Source organism: Centroberyx affinis, unplaced genomic scaffold (assembly GCF_046629955.1).
Source record: "Centroberyx affinis isolate AG114_WGS23_722 - 3 ecotype Tasmania unplaced genomic scaffold, CSIRO-AGI_Caff_v1 ptg001743l_1, whole genome shotgun sequence".
In the NCBI taxonomy this organism is placed as follows: Eukaryota; Metazoa; Chordata; class Actinopteri; order Beryciformes; family Berycidae; genus Centroberyx; species Centroberyx affinis.
This window is the reverse complement of record NW_027280145.1, coordinates 140030-160727: the sequence shown is the minus strand read 5'-3', so window position 1 is coordinate 160727 and position 20698 is coordinate 140030. Positions and strand designations below refer to the sequence as shown.

The 20698-nt window shown below is 44.0% G+C and overlaps 1 protein-coding gene across 7 annotated transcripts in view; it reads right to left on the bottom strand.

The window, feature by feature from the left end:
* Positions 1–386: 386 nt before the first annotated feature.
* myo1g (myosin IG) overlaps positions 387–20698 on the bottom strand; it is a 43809-nt gene continuing 23497 nt past the window's right edge. For 2 of the 7 annotated variants that reach the window (XM_071528948.1, XM_071528947.1), the window contains exons 21-23: positions 15857–16014; positions 9609–9620; positions 387–1455 (exon numbers count right to left, since the gene is read on the bottom strand). In XM_071528948.1, the coding sequence (XP_071385049.1) occupies positions 1107–1455; positions 9609–9620; positions 15857–16014 (519 nt within the window). In that variant the 3' untranslated portion in view covers positions 387–1106. Of the gene's footprint in view, positions 1467–1808; positions 1816–9474; positions 9482–9608; positions 9621–13264; positions 13273–15852; positions 16015–20698 lie in introns of all 7 variants that reach the window. The other 5 variants (XM_071528946.1, XM_071528944.1, XM_071528943.1 and 2 more) reach the window with 5 other exon arrangements.

The following is a 20698-nucleotide window of genomic DNA, read 5'->3' as shown; positions in this document are numbered from 1 at the left end:
AAAACAGTTGTATTTTCACATTAACACCTTGCCTAGTGCAGCTTTAACATCCCCTTCCTCAACTGAAATTCAATAACACGACATATAATATGATCCTATAGGTAGACACCCTGTACACAGTAGTAAATTTCTCAGGTATGGGCATAACTGAGCAGGAATAACTGTCTACACAGCAATGAAAGTATTCCAACAGACTGAGAGGCTCCAACCTCTTTCATATTTTCCTATCTTTAATCTTCCCTCAGAGCAGCAACGCAATACATTGGAGAATACTTCCATCGCTGTATGATGTGGGCTTTATTGGGGTCTACAGCTACATTGTAACACACTGTATATTCATGTGGCAAAGCGTTAGAAAGAAATTACCAACCACACAGAGAATGTGCTGAAGTACATTTTGAATAATTTATTTTATTCTACTTTCTTGTTTTTCTTTCCCTTCTTTATTACTTCTGACAAGCAGTAATTCTTGCAGTCTGGCCTTTGTAGGCAGCAGTGTGAGACAATGCATAAAAATAGTTCTCATTTTGCAAAGACAGTGAAATAATTCTGCTGGATGTACAAAAATATATCTTAATTGCGTTGGCTTGGTTGTATTCATCTTCTGTGTTATACAATATTTCGTTATCAAAAAGTGCATTCATTCATTTGCTCGTTCATTCTTTTGGAAAAATGTGAAACAGTCTTCATATGTAACAGCCAACATAATATAAAAGCAAAGACAATATCATGAATATTGCAACCGGTTGTTAAATAAAATTATTAAACCGTAAGCCTCTACACCAACGTGATAACCTGGTAATTTCTCAAATTTGCCTCCAAAATTATTCAGCGCTTTAGTTATTGTCCAGCAAACATAATATTGCTGCAGCTCAGGATTAAGAAAGCAGACAATGCCAGCAACTCTGCTTCGGCGTAATACTTTAAAACCCCCATTTTTTGTGAAACTTTCAAACAATCCTCTCAAAGTAAATTGTTTGGCTCATAAAGCAAAGTAGGAGTAACAGCTGGTGTCCTGCCAACTGAGAGAGACACCGCTGTACATCCCTGCCCTGATTTATCTGCTGCGTACCTGAACCTCACTCAGATTTTGATTTATTTATACATCACTTTTGGAGGGGGACTGTTTTCAGAAAAGCTTGACTAGGGGGTGCAGAAGTCACTGGACAAGGCCTCTTAACCGTTTGATGCCCCGGAGTAGCTCTTGGATGGTCCGGCGAGGACCGGTCCCCCAGCGCCTGAGGTGCAGTGGTTTCGTCCGAGGTTATGAGGTAAGGCTGTTGGTGGTTGGCTGGATGGACTCTCTTAGTTAGTGGAAGCAGCAAGATGAAACCGTCTCGGCTCTTCTTGAAGTCCGCGTTGGTCTGGCCGGCCTTGGTTTCCACCGTGACGCTCTTGGGTTTACCCCGCATGTGTAGCTGGACGGCTGAACAGCAAACCTTCACTGGAAAGGGACTTTCCTGATTCTGGAGGACATACAGACACACACACACACACACACACATGTTTGTATTACTATACTTGTGAGGACCTTCAGTGACTACATTCATTCCCAAACCCTTAACCCTAACCTCACCCCTCATACCTAACCATAACCTTTACCCTAACATAAACCTAATCGTAATTCTAACCCTAAGGCCCTGTTCACATGAGCATTAGGGTTAGAATTAGCATGCGGATTAGGTTAGGGTAAAGGTTATGGTCAGGTATGTAGTGGTGAGGGTTTAGGTTAGGTTGGTTGTGTGTAGATGTTTACCCAGAACTGTTAGGGCTTTGGAAATTAATGTAATCAATAACCATGCCTAAACCTTTACCCTAACCTAAACCTAAGCCCTTGGCCACATGAGCAATACTAACACGTCAAAAAACGGACCATATCCCATGTATTTCAATTAGACTTATCCGTTGATGGATGGCATGGATTGACGGAGTGCAGTGCGTGAAAAATAACACACCATGTCCGTGAAAAACAGGACAGAGTGCAGATACATGTCATCCGCTAACAGACTTCATCAGCCAATAAAATTTGCACAGACTGCTTCAAAAGGTTTCCAGACACGGCCACAACAACATAACGTAGGTGGTTTCAACACATACTTCTGTATGTGTTGTTGTGACGACCCTCCCACACTCCTGCTCTGCTTGCTGTGCATGTTCATCTGTCTTGCAGGAGCCTGGTGGGCGGGGTCATCATTAGTGCCAATAGAGTGCACCTGGGCCCGGTGAACTCCTTGGGCTTAAAAAGCCATCTGACCATCAGTTGCTCTCTCCCTCCTCTCCTATGCACACCTTTTTGTTCTGTTCTTTTGGTTTGATGTGCATAGTTTGTGTTGGTTTACCCTTTAGTTTTAGTTAATAAATTATTGTTATAACTTTTACTTTGTCTCCCCTCCTTTGTTACTTCCTTGAGCCGGGTTGTAACAGTGTAACAGTGTTGAAACCACTTCTGTATTTCACGTCTGTGAAATTGACGGATGCCAAATGTACCATGTGAACATCACCTACGTTTTAACACAACCCAAGTTCTAACCCTAAAAGATAACCTAACCTAAACCTAATCTCAGTGGTGGAAGAAGTACTGAGATCTTTTACTTAAGTAAAAGTAGCAATACAACAATGTAAAGATACTCCATTACAAGTAAAAGTCCTGCATTCAAAATCTTACTTAAGTAAAAGTACGTAAGTATTGGCAGCAAAATGTACTTAGAGTATCAAAGTAAATGTACTCATTATGCAAACTGTCCCCATTTAGAGAGTTATATTTTTCATAAATTATTGGAATATTAATACTGATTTATTGACATACATGTACATGTAAGCAGCATTTTAAAGTTGTCAAGGTGAAGCTAATCTTAACAATTTAGCTATACTTTTGGGTAGTCTAATCTATAACAATGCTATTTTATAGTTATTTTATAAAGATGATCAAATGTTTTAAATATAAGATATTGATCTGAAAAGTAACTAGTAACTATAGCTGTGAAATAAATGCAATGGAGTAAAAAGCATAATATTTTCCTCTAAAATGTAGTGGAGTATGAGTACAAAGTAGCATAAAATGGAAATATATAAAATGGAAGTAAAGTACAAGTACCTCAAAATTGTACTTAAGTACAGTACTTGAGTAAATGTACTTAGTTACTTTCCACCACTGCCTAATCTAATTCTAATCTTAAACTTAAACCCACATTCTAACCCTAAAATCGATCCTTATGGAAGTGAGGACTGGCAAAATGTCCTCACTATGGAGGATTTTTCTCATATTTTTATCCTTGTGAGTTTCTCCCAAGCATCTGTAGAGCAAGTTGAAGTTGTCGGTAAAAGCAAAATAAACACAGAAATAAGCAGTTTGTTGTTCATCAGCCTGACGCTTCATCCTGTCCTCTGATGAGTTTGAGTGACTGCCATCAGTCACGTCCAGAGTGTCACAGACACACACACACACACACACACACACACACACACACAATCCCGCTGCTGACAGCTGGGACAAGGAAGTGTGGCTCTGCCTGCCTGGCTGCTGCACAGTCAGCTGAAGATGATCCTGTGTGAAGGCCGTGTTCGCTCCCAGCCCTCGGGGATCCTGCCGCCTCAGCCCGGCCCCGGCGACCCCAACACAAGCTGGCCCGGGCACATGGCTCAGCCGCCACAACACACACACACACACACAAAGAGCATTATATCTACCTACGTCACTGTCTCAGGCCCGGGGGACTGTGAGTTCATGGTTGATATTGTTGTTCCTGTACATATTTCTCTTATTTATGTATTTCTATTTGTGTGTGGCACTTTGTTTGAACCCGATGTTGGAAGGCTTTAAAAGGCAGATGCAGAAGAATAATTGGAAACGCAGCCAAGCAGCTATTTATGAGTGCCTTTGAATGTTGGTGTATGCAACTCACTAGACACTAGGAAGGCCAATGGATTTGGGTGGTGTAAGAGAAAACTCAAGCTATCAGTTAAAGGGGTTTAGACTCATAACTACCATTTCCAAAAAGCAACACTGGTTTGTACAGAAAGCGGGTCTAGGAAAAGTCATGCGGGGACATTTCGAAAGCTGAGATATTTCAAGTCCAAAAACTGACAGCAGTGACTTGATGCTGTCACTTTGGCGGCTTGGCTTTTCAAGCATTAAACAATTTTAACTCAGGAAATCGAGTACAACTTCAGGACTTCACACTAGTCACCCCACACTCACACAGCTGAGCGTGTTGTTCATCCTAAGCTGCTCTAACAGGTGTAGCCTTGGTCTCCGTTTTCCAAAGTCACACTCGCCCCCTCGTACACCTCCAACCCCCAACTTCCCTCACCCAGCTGTCCTCCTCTGTTGGGCCAGGGACAAACCCGGCCCAGAAACCCACTGACCTCCCCAGGGTTTTGCTCCACATGCGATACTGATCTCTTCATACTGACTACCAAAAGTGAAACCCAACACCAGCGGAGCATGCTCAGACTAAGCCTCTGGCCATGCCCGAGGACAGTGGATGATAGGCAGTGATAGCCTGTGGTGCAGCAGTGTGCTGTGCTTTCTGCTGCTGCATGTGTAAAGCCAAAGACGATGGCGGTTAACACTGCCCACATGTCTCAATTTACCTCATTCACAGCAGCTAGTTTGAACTTACGTTAGCTACCTACAGTCTATGTATGTCCCACTGTTTATACATCACTTTTGGAGGGGGACTGTTTTCAGAAAAGCTTGACTAGGGGGTGCAGAAGTCACTGGACGAGGCCTTTTAACCGTTTGATCCCCCGGAGTAGCTCTTGGATGGTCCGGCGAGGGACCGGTCCCCAAGATACACATACTTTTCACAGATGCCCACTGAAAAACATATTAGAAAAAAATGGAAGAATCTGGAGGGATATAGGTTCACATTTGGCTCAGTACCGGAATCTAGTCGGGTAGCTAGCTAGCTAGCTAACTAGCTAGTAAGCTAACTAATTTCCCTGCTAAATTCAAGCAGTCCTTGTAGTTCCTGCGACTGCTAGGTAATTTGATCACTGTTAGTCACTTCACTTATGTTGCAGTAACGCAAGTTTTGTATGGAAAACTTCCAGGTAGAGTTTCCCGCCCCGAGAGTGATGTAAGTTCAAAATGGCCACCGTGGAAATCGGGTCAATGGCACACACACCTGTTGTTTATGACTTGATTTCTCTCTTTCTCTCTTTCTGAGGGCACACTTGTGACGGTACATGGTGTGTGTGTGTGTGTGTGTGTGTGTGTATAGAGGGATTCAGTACACAGACATGGCCCAGGGTCTGCTGTCTGCCAACCAGCCCTCATGCTGCAGTCGAATAATTCATCGCCGTGGAGACGACGGCGCAGACAGAACTGGGGCGAAGCAACAGCAATTCCTGGAGGAGCCTATGGACTTCCTGTCTCCCTCCTCTCTCCACCGCTTCCCTCTCTATCTCACTTTCCAAACCTATGAAATACTCCTCCTCCTCTGTCTTTTTCTTGCCTTTCTCCCTGTCATCTCCTCGATGTTGCCGGATGGTGCTAATCCAATGTGAACATATGCCTCCGGTGTCTCCATTATGGAGAATTATGGGCCATTTTGTGTGCAGCTGAGCTGGATGTGTGGTAAGGCATCGCCAGTGTGCCTGATGCCACACCGTGTTACTGATGCTGCTCGGCTCCAGAGGCTGGAGCTGTTGGTCCCATTGTGTGGAAATCAAATCAACACCCGGCCTGTGCAGAATCGCTCCCAGGGAATAATGTGCCATTGCAGATAAAAGATGTTTGCACTGACACCATGGCTTTGTTTGTGTTATGGTTTTTTTTCTGCCGTAGGACTGTGCCCGGAATTTTCCTTCGATAAACTGAGTGTGTGTGTGTGTGTGTGTGTGTGTGTGTGTGTGTTTGTACAGTGGCTACACACTCCTCTTTCTTTTTTACGGACATTATCAACACAGTTCACAACACAGGCTTTCCCTCAACTTTCACTGCGTTATCCTGCCGCCTGGCTCACAGCTAAAAAAAACCAAAACAATCGGGGATCAAGACGTCCGTTACGCCAAGTTGTTACATAATGAGCCAATGCATCCTTAATGATAAGTTAACTCATTATCACTGTTACTGTCAAAAGTACCATCAAAAAAACAGTCCACAGGGATGACGATGTGCTTTGAAAATACACCCCCACCCACCCGTTCCATTAATGCACATAGACAAATACTGTGTCCCAGTTTCAATTGAAGTAAGAAGCATCACTTGTTGATGGCAAACAAACAATCTCACACTGAGCCAGCGCACCAGTCCTTTTGTGATTATGGTCGCTATCGGGTAAAAACCTTGTTAAATTCACAATGTGAAACAGCCTTGATCTTAGCTTCACCACCATGCATTTTTTAGTTTGTCCAATAGGTTTTCGAAAGAGTTTCACAAGCCCAAGAAGTCAGAAAGTTATCTCAACCCATAGAAGAGCATGTAATCCTTTAGCTGAAGTTAAAACATGAAAAACACCAAAACTGGAGAGGTTTTCACATGACAACAGTATTATGACAGCATGAAGGAGAAAACAAGTGTTTGTGGGTAACTATTAATTCTCAGCTGTAAACACTTTCTGTCAGACGGCTGTCAGATTCGTTAACAGGCCGGGTGTGTTGACTCCTGCTCCTAATGATCCCACAGACCCCCTCACCAGCACGACCAGACTGTCAAAACCCTCAGATCATCACACTGGGAAAAACAAGATACACCCAAGCTGTATGTATGCACATGCATGCACACACACACACACATATCGCACCTATGCACAAAGTCTCTCCGTCTGTCTCTCCCACACACACACACTCTTCAGACAACACTTTTGGTCTCTGAAGATGTGGCTATGAATAGAGAGAAATGGCAAAGGAAGCGGCTCTGCACCTAACACAGTATTAGTCATACAGTAGCACCTTCAGCAGCATCAGACACTGCATTAATGAGAGCGAAAACCGGTTTAAAAAACTGTCAGGGGCGTTTCATAACCCGGCTCGGAGTTTTGCACTGTGCAAAAAGGTCAGAGAGGTGAAAGAGAAGCCATCAATTCAGTTCATCACTCTGCCCTCTTTTCCTCCTCCTTCATTGCTCATAACAATTCCTTAGCCAAACCATGGCACCTCCCACTTCAATCTCTCTCCTGCCTCTTTCTGTCCACCCCCACCCCCCTCCTCCTCCTCCTCCCTCTCTTCCTCTCCTCCATCCTCTCTCTCCATCAGCGTCTTCAGCTTCAGGTATAATTGGGTCTCAGGAGGGGATCAAACAAGCAGAGGTGTCAAAAGACTGACGGAGCAGAGCAAAATCAGAGCGAGGTCAGGATCTCTGCACAGACATCAGTCCCAGCAGAACAGCAGAAAAGAGTGACGGACAAGGAGAGGAGATGGAGGAGTGTAGTTGAGGATGAACATGATGGACAATTATTGTAGAGGAATGGAGGAGTCTCCGTTGGACAAGGGAAAGTCTCACGGCGGTCCACTGGATTAAAGGAGAACAAAACTTGACCCTTTTCAGATGTCAACCACTTGTAAAACAGAGGAACAGGCACGCTCCCAGTTTAACTCCACCGGCTGATTCTAACAGTGAAATACTTAGATAATTACCTGTAGCTTTCTGTCCATCAGAGCCCTTCCCCTCCATCCCAAAGTCTTCCTCTCCTCCACCCACACGAAACCCAACGCTCCCTCATCATCAGCCCAAGCCTTCAATTCCGCCCGCAATCTTGATCAACAATTCCTCAGCTGCCTGGCAACCATCGCTGGGGCAACAGCAGCATCTGCGGCCCGACAGCGGCCGGGGGGGCGGGGGGGGGGCAACGTGGGCCGAGGCTATCTGAGCCCTAAGGTGCCAGGCGGGGCAGCGGGGAGCGAAGGGTTCCCGCTGCCACCACGCCAATCATCACCCACCTCATCCATTATAATTATCATCATCGTCATCAGAAACAGTGGGGCTATCTCAACCAGCTGCACTCTGCGTCTTGAGTCTCCAAGGGGGGCATTCTGGGAAAAAAAGTGAGTCATACTGTAACAACAGCAGAGCGATTACTGATTTCCATAAATGTTGGAAGTACGGGTGCTTTATCCACTGCAGCTCTTATCAAATGCCAAAACCATCGCTCTGTATTCTGAGGTCTTGTATAAGCGAACACGTCTTGAATCATAAACGTGTGACATCGAGTTCGGTGTAACAACACCGGCTTCAATCATTTCCTTGGTGTTGATTAATTCTAATGACTATTCACACATTGCAAAAACTGACAGACTTGTTAAGTTATTTTATCTTGTATCAAAACTTATCAAGCTTATTTTAGGATTTCTTCTCATCTTACTGCACCGGCACATAATCTTACCGGTTTCAACAAGTACAGGTACTTTTTTTTTTCAGGATAATGGAGCTTTTGCTTGGTAAAAGTGAAATTGTCTTGGAGAAAGTTTCTTGTTTCAAGATTTTCTTCATTGTTTTATGATGATTTCTTGAAATAAGTCATATTGGCACGTATCAAGTGACATTTATTGATTATTTGCCAGTGCAGTGAGATAGTTTGAATAAACTTGACAACTTGTCATATTTTGCAGTGCACATTTCTGCGATAAGAGTAAATCAGATAAATGCACTAAAGTCAGTCAGAGAGGAAGCGCAGATTGTTACATCAGATTGATTGTCAATAGAAGAGATGTCCTAACACTATCAGGGGTTTTTAAGCAGCAGGAACAGGTTCCACCTCAGGACAGGTTGTTGGGAAGGCAGCTAAAAATAAAAGCCATGATTTAGTCTTGCACACGCACAAACACGCAAACATGTTCCTTGTAAAGATAAACACACACAATAGACAATATTTGACTACTGTACTACTCTCTAGTTGATGGCGATGAAGCTTGGCCTTGTGTAGCGCAACTGAACTGACTACAGTGAGAGGGGATTGTTTGGAGGAATGAAAACGCTGCTGAGGAATCCATTTGTTGCACTCGAATCGGTACATGTCATGTTAGAATCCACAAAGGCGTCTTTTGATGCTGGGACACTTGTGAGGTCAATAGCTGACTCTGTGAGCGCGCTCAGGAGGCTTTGAGACGCCGCCGCTCGAACAGAAAGTCCCCGAGAATTAAAAGGGCTGCATAGTCAGAATGTCTTTATTAAATCTGCTCCTCCACCGCCAAGCGCTTTGATGTGAACTTGTGGGAACGCTCTCACTGGAAAAAGATGACAGAGCGCTCACTCTCTCTGACTCCTTCTCCTCTCTCTTCTATTCTATTCTATTCTCTTCTCTCTTCACCTCTCTGGCAACTTTCTGAACACGTTTTCACATCACACTCCCCCTTTCACACCCGTCCAATAATTCTGTAAAATCCCTCTTCTCTCCCTCTTGAAATTCTACCATCATATCAGCTCCTCTGCACCATTCTTGTTCATCTGGACTTTCTTGTGATAATGTTGTCAAATCTATTCCACCAAGGACATTAATTCCACTTTATGAACATGAACATATTGAGTACAACTTGTATACTTACATACAACTTATATATATATACATAGAGTGTCCGAAATTAACTTTGTGGCTCACCTGCCGAGGGTTGGTTTAATTAAAAAACATTACCTGCTAAGAATTTTTCATGGAAATATGCCATCCTACCTGTTTTCAACGCTATTTCATGTATAGAATCAGGTGGTGTATTAACTTGACTTGGCTTAATGAATCACGTTTATAATTCATCAATAGATTTTAAATTAAAAGAGAGCATTTTGATGCTTTATGTTATCTGCCACTGCAGGTGAGTGAATTTTACTTGACTTATTTATCCAACAAAGACTAATTTTATATGCATTTAGCACTTTACAGTTGTCAGTTTAGGATCCTTCACACAGCTGTCTCATATTATAAATATAACTGTAATTTTGGTGATCTAGGAATTTAAGTTTATTCTACTGTTGTACTCACTGCTCCTAAAATGTAAATGAAAATGTAGGCTACAACTTCCACAGACAGACTGTGCAGATCCACAAGGCCTCAAAAGGGAAAACAAAATACTTTTCTACTTTGCTTAATGGTTCACATGACACAGGAGAAGGTGTAGCAACGTCTCCACACAGTTTGGCCCTTGTCTAAATTTGTCATAACTGACCCTAATGTCCGAAAAGAAGGGCTGCATTCACAGTGAAGGACAGTTAACTACAACCTGAGTGGGGGAGGGAGGGAGAGAGAGGGAGAGAGAGGGAGAGAGAGAGAGAGAGAGAGAGAGAGCACAGCATGTTCTTGCATTATATTTTGTTCATGGTTCACTATAGTTTGAGTACAGTTAGAGCACCTTCATGTATCTGACACCAGCCTGCTTTCGAAGGCTGCTGGCAGGATTGTTGTCATCATGCAAGTGACGCACGAGTCAACAGTCACGAAGGAGGAGAAAGTCAGAGAGAGTTGAGAAGGAGGCAACTCATAAATAAACCATTGAAAAATGATGACAAAACACTGAAACATGTAAAACAGACGAACAACAAACCCAAATCACATTAAATGCCAAAGAGAAAGAGCAGAACGATCTTAATTCTGGAGTGCGCAATGGAAAATATGGAAAAAGATGATTGGTCTTCTAGTGGTTTGACTTTTAGTTTGGGGTGCCAATCAGGGCAAAGGCCTGACAAAGCAGAACTGAATGTTAGTGTCAGTCTTAAAGTCAGAATCCTATAAAGAGTGTATGTATCAAAACACTAAGCATATTTTTTTACCATAAACCCTTAAATAAAACTTTAGAAAACCAATACACTACTTACATAACAGTGGTGCATATTTGTAAACCAGGAATAATGAACACAAAATACAAATGTCCAAGTGATATAGAGTATTCAATCAAGGATGTGAGTAAAAATAAACCGGCTCAGTTCAGTATAAAGAGGAGTGAGAGGAGTAACACATGGAGGAGACAGCGAGGAGGAAACGGGTCACTACTTATTTCCACCTAGGTTAACCGCTTTGCCATAGGTTTTTTTTGTTTGTTTTTTTTTGGCATTTTCGCCTTTATTTGACAGTTCAAAGTAGAGAGAGACAGGAAAGACTGAAAGAGAGAGAGAGGGGGACGACACGCGACAAATCCCAACCCAGGACACCGCAGCCACATGGCACGCACCCCGGCCCACTGAGCCACCAGGACGCCCTCTGTCGCCATAGTTACACATATGTGTGTTCTGAACAGGGTCACAAATTGCAACGGAAAATCAAAAGGGCACTGATCCTGCACCAAACCACACCCAGGCCACAGCACAGGACTGAAACCACAAGAGAGGCACAAAAACCAGGGACACAAAGTCAGCAAAAGGGGACAAGTTGACCGTGGAAAGTGTGGAGAGCAGAGGCAGGCCGCACCGTCCTGTTGCTCCGGCAGGCCGGGCCAGGAGACGAGCACATTGAGGACAGCCACTGAGGGAGTGAGGGAGAGAGAGAGAGAAAAAAAGAAAAAAGAGGGGAGGAAGAGAAAGAGAGGACGCTATTTCAGGCAAGGATGACGACTTTCACGACCTAAAAAAGCGAGCTGAGTTTAGAAAAGAGAGGGCTGATTAGTCCGAGGCTGCAGTAACTGGCTGCACGCTGACTTGGGACGTCCAACCGGGTCAAACGAGAAAGTCAACAAGTCGTCCGACATCAGTGACAGGTCAGTGTGTGTGTGTGTGTTGTTGGAGGGAGAGGGGCGGTGTTAAAAAACTCTCAGATCACCAGACCACTCACATATGCTTTGAGGTTAATGAAATCACTTCTTCTTTTTTTTTTTTTTTACATCACTGGGAAGGGAGGGGTGACCCAGAAGATTGCTATTAATGCAACACCGTCCCAGGTCTTTCCATATTCATAAATGAAACTGCTGATTTAGAGAAGAGCGCAGAAAATGAAAGGGGGGAAGGAGGGAGGTTTGGACGAAGAGATGGGAGTAAATGAGAGTAAATGAAAGGCAGGAGAAGGGGAAGACGAGACTAGTAGAGAAAGGAGGATGGGGAAGGAGAGAAGAAAAAGAGCGGGAACGATGGAGGGAAGAGAAGAGATATTAAATTAAAGGCTTTAGAGCATAAGAAGCCTGTCTTATTGATCATGAGCCTCGACTCTAGAAATTTCATGCAGCACTGGATGGAAACTGCTCCATTTAGTCTGATAGTAAAAGTAATAGAAATAGCTGAAGAGACGTGCTTTGGTTTCACAGCAGGTTTTTTTTTTGTTCCTTTCACATTAGCGGCTGCAAATTTTGGTTAAGCAACCCAACTGGCGTAGAAACTTTTATTATGTTCTGAAAAGAGTCTGTGGCAGCGATCAATGAGATAATAAAAAATCCCCAAATTGCCTTTTAAGTCTAGAATCCTCCTCAATCTTTTAAGGCCAGGGCAGATCATATCCTAAATCCTGCCTTTAGCCCAGTCATACTCTCCCAGCTGTCCCAGCAGATGGCCCACAAGTCTGAACCCCCCCCCCCCACCTCTTCTCCCTTAGTAAACAGACACACACACACAAACACACACACACACACACATACTGACACACACGTACACACGCCTCATTCATGCTGACAGCTCAGACCCAGGTGACAGGAAGAGAAAGCCAGAGAGAGAGAGAGAGAGAGGGGGAGAGATGAGAGGATGGAGGGAAGGAGGTGTGTACAGGAAAGAGAGCGGAGGAATGCGTTCTGCGGAGGGAACGGAGAGAGAGAGAGAGAGAGACGGATGTGAGATGACAGCGAAGCAGACAGCTTGTCTTCGCCGTCCTCGCCCAACGACAGAGAGCAACTTTGAAGTCGGGTTTTTACCTTGTGCTGCGAACGCTGCCTCCGCTGACCCAGTTTTGTACAACTCTCTGCGTCGGCACCTTGTTCACTCGCTCTATAAATACTCAAAGGCTCACAGATCCCCTTTCTGGTGTTTGAACTGGGGGTGATGGAGAGAGTCAAAGAAGCAAGGGGGGGGGGGGGGGGGGGGTAGGAGCCACAATCGCTCCATTGACAAAATCTTCCCCTGCACTGCACAAAAATCTCCATCTTAACAAGTCATTTATTCTATTTATTGAGTCCTAAAATTGCAATTTTGTTAAAATAAGTGAACAAATCTGCCACTGGGTTTGATCATTCCACTTGTTTCCGATGCAAATCAACTTGTTTCAAGAATTTTGTAGAATCAAGTGTCATTTTCTTGATAGTAGTGCAGTGATTTTTGCCTTTTTCTGACTTGTTTCAAGATACTGGCACTCATTTCTAGAAGATTCCTGAAATTAGTGAAACTGCATTGGAAGCAAGTGGAGTTATCTCTCCTCATGGCAACATTTTTCTCTTGTTTTAAGAGAAATAAGATTTCAAGGCTGAATATGAGACTAAATGACTTGTTAAGATGGACGTTTTTGCAGTGTAACCTTCCTGCGCAGAGTAAAATGACTTGTGCGTGACTCTCATAGTCTTGGAGCTCATTTCCTGACAGAAGGGGAAGAGGAGCGTGTGTGTGTGTATGTCATCCTCCCCTCCCTCCTCCTCCTCCTCCTCCTCCTCCTCCTCCCTCCTCCCCACATGCTCACACACTTCCCACACCACACTTAAGGCAGCTCACCCCTGACTTTGTCTCTTAAGTCCCCTTTTGATGAGCGGCCCTGTAGGGTCACGACCCCCTTCATTCACCCCAGATGGCGCGGCACAAAGGCAGGCGGAGGCCGGCGCGGGCAGACGGAGCGGCGAGCTGATCGGGCGCTCTCAATGGCCGCCTCTCCTCTCCTCTCCGACGCCGGCCGCTCCCCTCGCCAGAGGCCAGGCAGCTGCTGCAGGGTCCCTCCCTCCCCCAACCCAAACCCAGACCAAAACACACACACACACACACACACTCGTAAAAATCCACAAAAGCCTCACCGGGGATCCAGATCGACTAACCAAAACCTCCCCCTTAAATCGCACACAGATAGGCTCATAAAAGTGGGAACACCACACCCGGTTGCGGCTGCCGTCTGCCCGGCCTCGGAGCTTCTCCCCAGGGAGTTCAGCACCCGCTACTAACATAAATGACTGAACATGAGAAATGACGCCACATTAACGTGGGCAAGTCCATTTTGATGTTTTAGCTGTCCGTGATGTCAGAAATGAGTCTAAACTTCAGCAGAAGGAACGCACACACGTTTTGTAATAATTCCAATTACATTTGGTGGGATAAATAAAGCACAAAACTAAAAGAAAAGAGAAGAATATGCGACTTGAAGTTTCATGTGATTTCAGAAATGCTATATATAACTGTAGGATTGGCTATCAACCACGAAGAAGCCGATTTGGCGCACGATGCCATGAGGAAAGCGTCGGGTTTTGGAAAAAAGTGCCAAGAATTCACACTGGAGACGAGCTTTACTGTGTGTGTGTTTGTTTTAAGTTACTCAGCCAGTGTGGTCCTGCCTGGATTTTGGAGGATTAAGACTTAAGGAACCAATCAATTTAGACTGGGTGCCATTTCAACACACACACACACACACAGATACACACAGATACACAAACACACGCAGAGTCACACACACACATGCACAACCAAAACAGTCTGCTCGGTGTGAACACTTGTAGGCTGTGCCATTCAAATCTGTCTGGCAGAGATGAATGTAAGTTGATGTGAATCAGATTTATAAACGGCCTTGACAAATCGGGTTCCTACGTGGCAGTGATAAATGTCACCGTGACTGATTAATTTCATGGCGGTTATTCACAGCAGGACACAAACACGGACAACTATGACAGTGATAAATGCCAAGAATCTGATTTGCTTGATTGTTATGCTGCATTAATAGACTGCGCTTTAGCCACGGTCCAGTCAGAATGGGTCCAGTGCAATTTGGGGGCCATCATCTGCCATTGAGACCCAAAACGCTGCAGGTTTTTTATTCCAGCCAATCACCACACCAGCTAATTTCACTAATTAGATCCTCCTCTCTGTTGAAAGTGAGCTAATTAGTGAAATCAGCTGCTATAGTGTCTGGTTGGAATGAAAACCTGCCTATTCATGGGTCTCAATGGTACATGATTGGAAACCCATTTTTCCAAAGTGTGTATTGTCATGAAGACCCGTCAATGATGCTTCTTTCATAGTGCTGCTCTCAGGAGTTTGATAATTATGAGTCCAGACCGGTGATAAAAGATCAGCATGAGCGAAAAGTCCACCACTGAGGCTTAGTTAACATTTTTTCCATTGTGACACCAAGATAGGCTCACATCCATATTTCATCTTCAATATGAAAATTATGGAAATCTTTCTGTATTTCAATATGGGTTCTGAATTTGTCTGAGTCAGTCTTAAAGAGCAATGGGCATTAATAAAAGTCAAAAGTATTTCCTTTATTAGAGCTGACAGTTTGTTGATATGTTTGTTTTGTTCCATTTACAGCTCTTTGTAAGTTTTATTATTAACTAAGCAATATAAGTAATATTAATATTAATAATACTATTAATATTTTATTATAGGCCTAGTAGTGGTAGTAGCAGCAGTAGTAGTAGTACTAGTAGTAGTGTCAGTAATGGTAGTAGAAGTAATAGTAGTAGTTGCTATACTAATAGTAGAAGTAGAGGTATTAGGATTTAGTATTAATACAGTATAATAGTATTTAGTATTAGCATTAGTATTATCTCCAGACACATCACCACTAATGTGTGTGTGTGTGTGTGTGTGTGTGTGTGTGTGTCTGTCTGTCTGTCTACTCAGAGATTTATAAAGACAAATCCTGCTCAGTGGGTCTGAATCAGCCTCTCTCGCTGTGAGACGTTTGATGTGGTTCCTGAAACGATCGAGCGTTGCCGCTCGGTTTCACGTTGCGAATGGAGAAGGAAGCCGCAGGATAAAATTAGCAGCGTGTGCGAGGTTCGGAGACAGGTTTCACTGTGATCCTGCGGCAGCACTGACCGTGTGAAGTGGTCCACCAGCGTGCCCAGCAGCTCGCCCACCCGGTCCTGGTTGGGGCACAGCTCCCCCCGCTGCAGGCACAGCAGGACGTCGTCCTGGGACGACGTGTGCAGCGCCACCATCTGGTCGACCCCGCTGGTCACGCTCAGTCCTGTCAGCTGCAGGGTCAAACAAGCACAAAGACACAAAGTCAGACACCAGCATGGACAAACTGTGGATGAACCTGGTGAAGGAGGATATCTGAGAGGGCGTTCTCCACTTGGGCACGATGTAATGCAACTCTCCTGTTTTATTAATTATCCCACACCAGAAAAAAAGTGTTTCGGAGGCTTCATCAGGCCTTCCTCTAGTTGATTTCCTTCATACCAGCACAGATTGAAACATTATTTTTCTGGTATGTGCATCTCATCTTATTTATTTATTTTCTTCACTTGTACCCGTAATCACAGTAAAGACGTGCACTCATGGGTATTCCTGTTCATTATGTTCATTATGGCTTTTATTATACAACGGTTTTATACAGCAGTTACAAATGCATGTGTACGGACACGTTTTCCTCCAAAGCAGTGCACACACGCATAAGATTAATAAAAACAGGAGAAACGAGAAAGATTGCCAACTAACTCCCTATTTACCCAAACAGTTGGCATAGCAACTAATAAAGCATGCAGCTGGAGCACATCTCTCTCCAATCAGACTGTTTGGCTGAAACTACCCATTGTATAATAAGTGTTATCGCCTGCCACTGAAATAACAGCATAACAGGCACTCTGGCAGGTGTCTGGATAGGAATGAAGATAGCCTTTATACTTATATGCAGTGCTTAAAGTGGTAAGTTGAATTGGACAAGATTCTACCCAGTTCTTCTTCTATTTATTTCAAACTAAACGCTGTTACTGCTGCCAGAAACATAAAACGCATCACTTAGTGCTGCAGAGGTTTTATTTCCCCAGGAAAAGCCTACCTACCTATGTAAATGATCATGAACTGACTATAGGTTGAATTACTATTCCTTTATCAATCAGCGATAGAGAAAAGCAAACCAGAAATGTATTTACTGTATATGAGAATGCCACGGATTATTACTTTAATGCGTAATACCTGTTAACCTGATACAGTATGGCAAAGTATATCCTGGATAAAAAAGCAGGCTGTGAAAGACGTCAGCGGATTATTTCTGCCTGGAGTATGTGGGGTGAGAGTAATGCTGCCCGCAGTGCACGTGCGGAGGTGCAGTGTGTGTGTGTGTTGTGTGTGTTGTGTGTGTTGTGTGTGTGTGGAGGTGCAGTGAGGGGAGGGGAGGGAAGAGGGAAGAGGGAGGGGTCGGTCGGGAGTTGTGACCCAGTTGGAATAATGCACAGATTTATTGTGGCTGAGGGGAATGGGAGCGAGAGAAAGGGAGATAGAGTGTGAAGGAAAGAGTCAGAGAGAGAGAGAAAGAAGGGGAGGGATGGAAAGAGAGATAAACAGAAGGAGAGAGAGACAGAGAGAAAAAGACAGAGAGAGAGAGAAAGTGAGGTACTGTATCTCATAGCATGGGAGAGAGTGGACTAAGCCTCTTACGGCCCCCAGTGAACTCAGGTTAATCCAGTGGGGGGCCTGCAGGACGCTACGCGGTCCGGCGTCCTTGTGCCGTCAAGGCCGGCTCCCGGTACAACCTGTCCTCTCCTTCCAGTGGAGGGAACAGTGCTGAGGCGGAGGTTACTCACTTCCCCTGATGTCACCGCACACTGTCCCGTGTGCGGTGACATCAGGGGAAGTGACACTAAACAGCGAGAAACAGACAAACAGAAAAAGAGCAGCGCACTGGGTGGTATTTTGCTGCAGCCCGTACGGACAGGCAGTAGAGGGTGATAAAAAATAAAATAAAATTTAAAAAAAGTGGGGCCCATGAGCTTTATTTATGGCTGCACAAAAATGTTTTCACCCTCCACAGACGTCTAGAGAGTAATAAAATATTCAGTCATTTCTGAGGTTGAACTGAGAAAAAACATCTTGCATATTGCAGTTTCTCTCAATTAACATATTTCTCTAAAACTAAGGTCCATGCTCTCAAAAGCAGTTAACACATCCATCTAAGCCTTTGATGGTTTTGCAAAACTAACTGTGCATTTTCATTTTCACGCAAAATGCAAAACTACATATATAATCTTTTCAAAATCTCCAAACCAATTAAGGTCAGTCCTCTCAAAACAGTTCACACAGCTGTCTAAACTCTTTAGAATTTTAACTGTACCATTAAGTAATAGTCTAATAATACCTTTCCATTGTTTTCACACAAATTACAAGACTATATATACCATAAATCCTCTGGCTTGACATAAATACTGTAAAAGGGTTGATAAGGAGTAAAGTCATTGGTAACAACATTGAAGCAAACTGTGATTTATCTTGTTCATCAATGCTTCTACCTCCTTACTGTATCACACATACACAAACATGTAAAACTGTCGGATAATACTATTACATGTGGAACTGAAATATTGCATATTGTAGTATTTCCAAAATTGTGAGGAATCAACGTTTTGCTTACTGTAAAGGCTTTTTTACAAAGTTCCATAAAATCTGATTATGAACAAAGGGATTGTGTAACTTTCTGACAAACGATTTTTACTGTTAGCTTTCCTGTGTGGATATAGCTGAACTCATCTAATAATAGATGACATGCAATTTTGACACCAGTATTTGGTTTTTATCAAGATGTAATCTGAAAAGAAAGCAGCTCTGTTTTCAGAGCATGGACCTTAGTTTGGAGAAATGTGTCAAATCAATTGAGAAAAACTGTAATAAGCATCACGATTACACAAGACAGAAGAAGCTATCATTTATTCACATTCTTCAAACAGTTTCTGGCCTCAGCCCATGGCTTGGCCCTCTTGGCCCTCTTGTCTTGTGAGACAAAGTGAGGAAAGAGCTGCACTACTTCTTTCAATGCTCTCTTTCTCTCTTTCTGACCTGAATTCAACTCAAATCCCTCAGTTTGAGCAGCAGTGCTTAATGGTATCAGCTATCTTTAGCCTTTCCATTGCTGCATAATGACGGTTTTTAACCCTCTGGCGTGTTTGCGCGCTCTCTCTCAAAAACCACTCCTGGACGTCCAGCTGTGCTGCCTCGGTATGTCAGGTGGGTGTAATTGGTCTTTACTCAAATCTGCAGTGAATTGCACAGAAAGTGGCACTTCACCATACAGTGTGATGCCGTATTGTATGTACAGGTAGAGCGCCAACGCTCACCAGTGCAGCATCTGACTATCAGTAGAAACTCTACTAGTCACACCCACAGCTTCCCACACTGTATCTTTGTATCTGTCTCAGTCTGTCCCTCTCACTTCCTTGCTCTTCCTCTCTCTCTCTCTCTCTCTGACCCCCCCCCCCCACACACACACACACACACACACACACACACACTCCTCCTCTCTGTAGATACTTAAAGGCACAATCAAATCAAAAAATTCTCCTTCACCTTTTCAGCCAATTCTCCACCCATTTAACAATAAATGACAAAAAATAAATTAATCACAAATCATCACGTACCAGAAGGCATACATACAAATTCCAAACCATAATATTATCACAGATTTTTGAACCTCCTCTCCACCCCTCCCATCATATAAAACTGCCTTTCTCTCCCCATAATGGATACTGCTGCTACCTCATCGGTTTACTTTTGAAAGATCCCTGCCTACAGTATGCCCCGCCCCAACAGTTTCCCCAATGGAAATAAGCTCTTGAGCTTTATTATGTCATCCTGACTCTTTTCTTTGGATTCATGTATATCTGCTGTCTGAGGAACTGTACGTGTGTTACTGAATGGGAATTTGTCACATAAATTCAATCAATCAATCAACATCCTGCTTCCACTAGAAATTCATCAAATTATGGAAGCAAGATGATCTCAAAATGCCATTTCAGTGTGACTAATATTGTTAGATACAGTACAAGTTGTGAGGCTGACTGCATACCGCATTACATGCATCTGTCTATGGGCAGAGGACACAATGTGCTGTTGAGGAGAGGAAAGGAAATTATATAATGCATGCAACAATAATGAATGGATCATTAGTGGCATCGTAACCTCACTTAAAGACTGCAAGAAACAGCTATGTACTGTCTTTCTCTATATCTATCTATCTCTCTCTCTCTCTCTCTCTCTCTTTCTCTCTCTCTGTCTCTCTCTTTCTCTCTCTCTCTCTTTTTGAGTCAACGCCCCTGTGAGATCCCTGATCCAATTTCTCAGATCAGTGCGTGAAATGAGGCAGGTTCGCCCCAGACGGCAGAACCTAATGCTAAGCCGGGCTGCCGGTGTCGTAGTGCGGCCACAGGCGCACGTACCACGCACCAACACACACACACACACACACACACACACACACACACACACACCACCAAGAAGCCTTGTACCGCTCCACTCACTCACAGCGACCAGGGAATGTAGGTCAGACACCTTGTACTTTATCCCAGCGGCGCATTCCCCCCCCCCCCCCCCTCCCCCCTCCCTCCCTCTGTCCTGTCCCTTCACTTCTCCCTCAATACCTGTCCCCTCCTGTCTAAACCCCACCTGCCTCTGTCTTCCTTGACCCGGGTCACTGTGATCCATCATTCACATGAATGCTTTTGCATCTGATGCCGTTGCAGTTCTGCTGTACTGGAGGTGAGAGAACCTTTTGACTCAGGGGGCGTGACCCGTTTTACAGGACGTTCAGTCAGTGACAGAGCAGTAGAAGAGCGAGTTGGTAGGTCAGTTGGGGTGTGTGTGTGTGTGTGTGTGTTAGCATGCCTATGCATCCATATGTGTGTCACCTGTGTGTGTGTCTGACCCATTTTATAGGACAAACAGTCAATG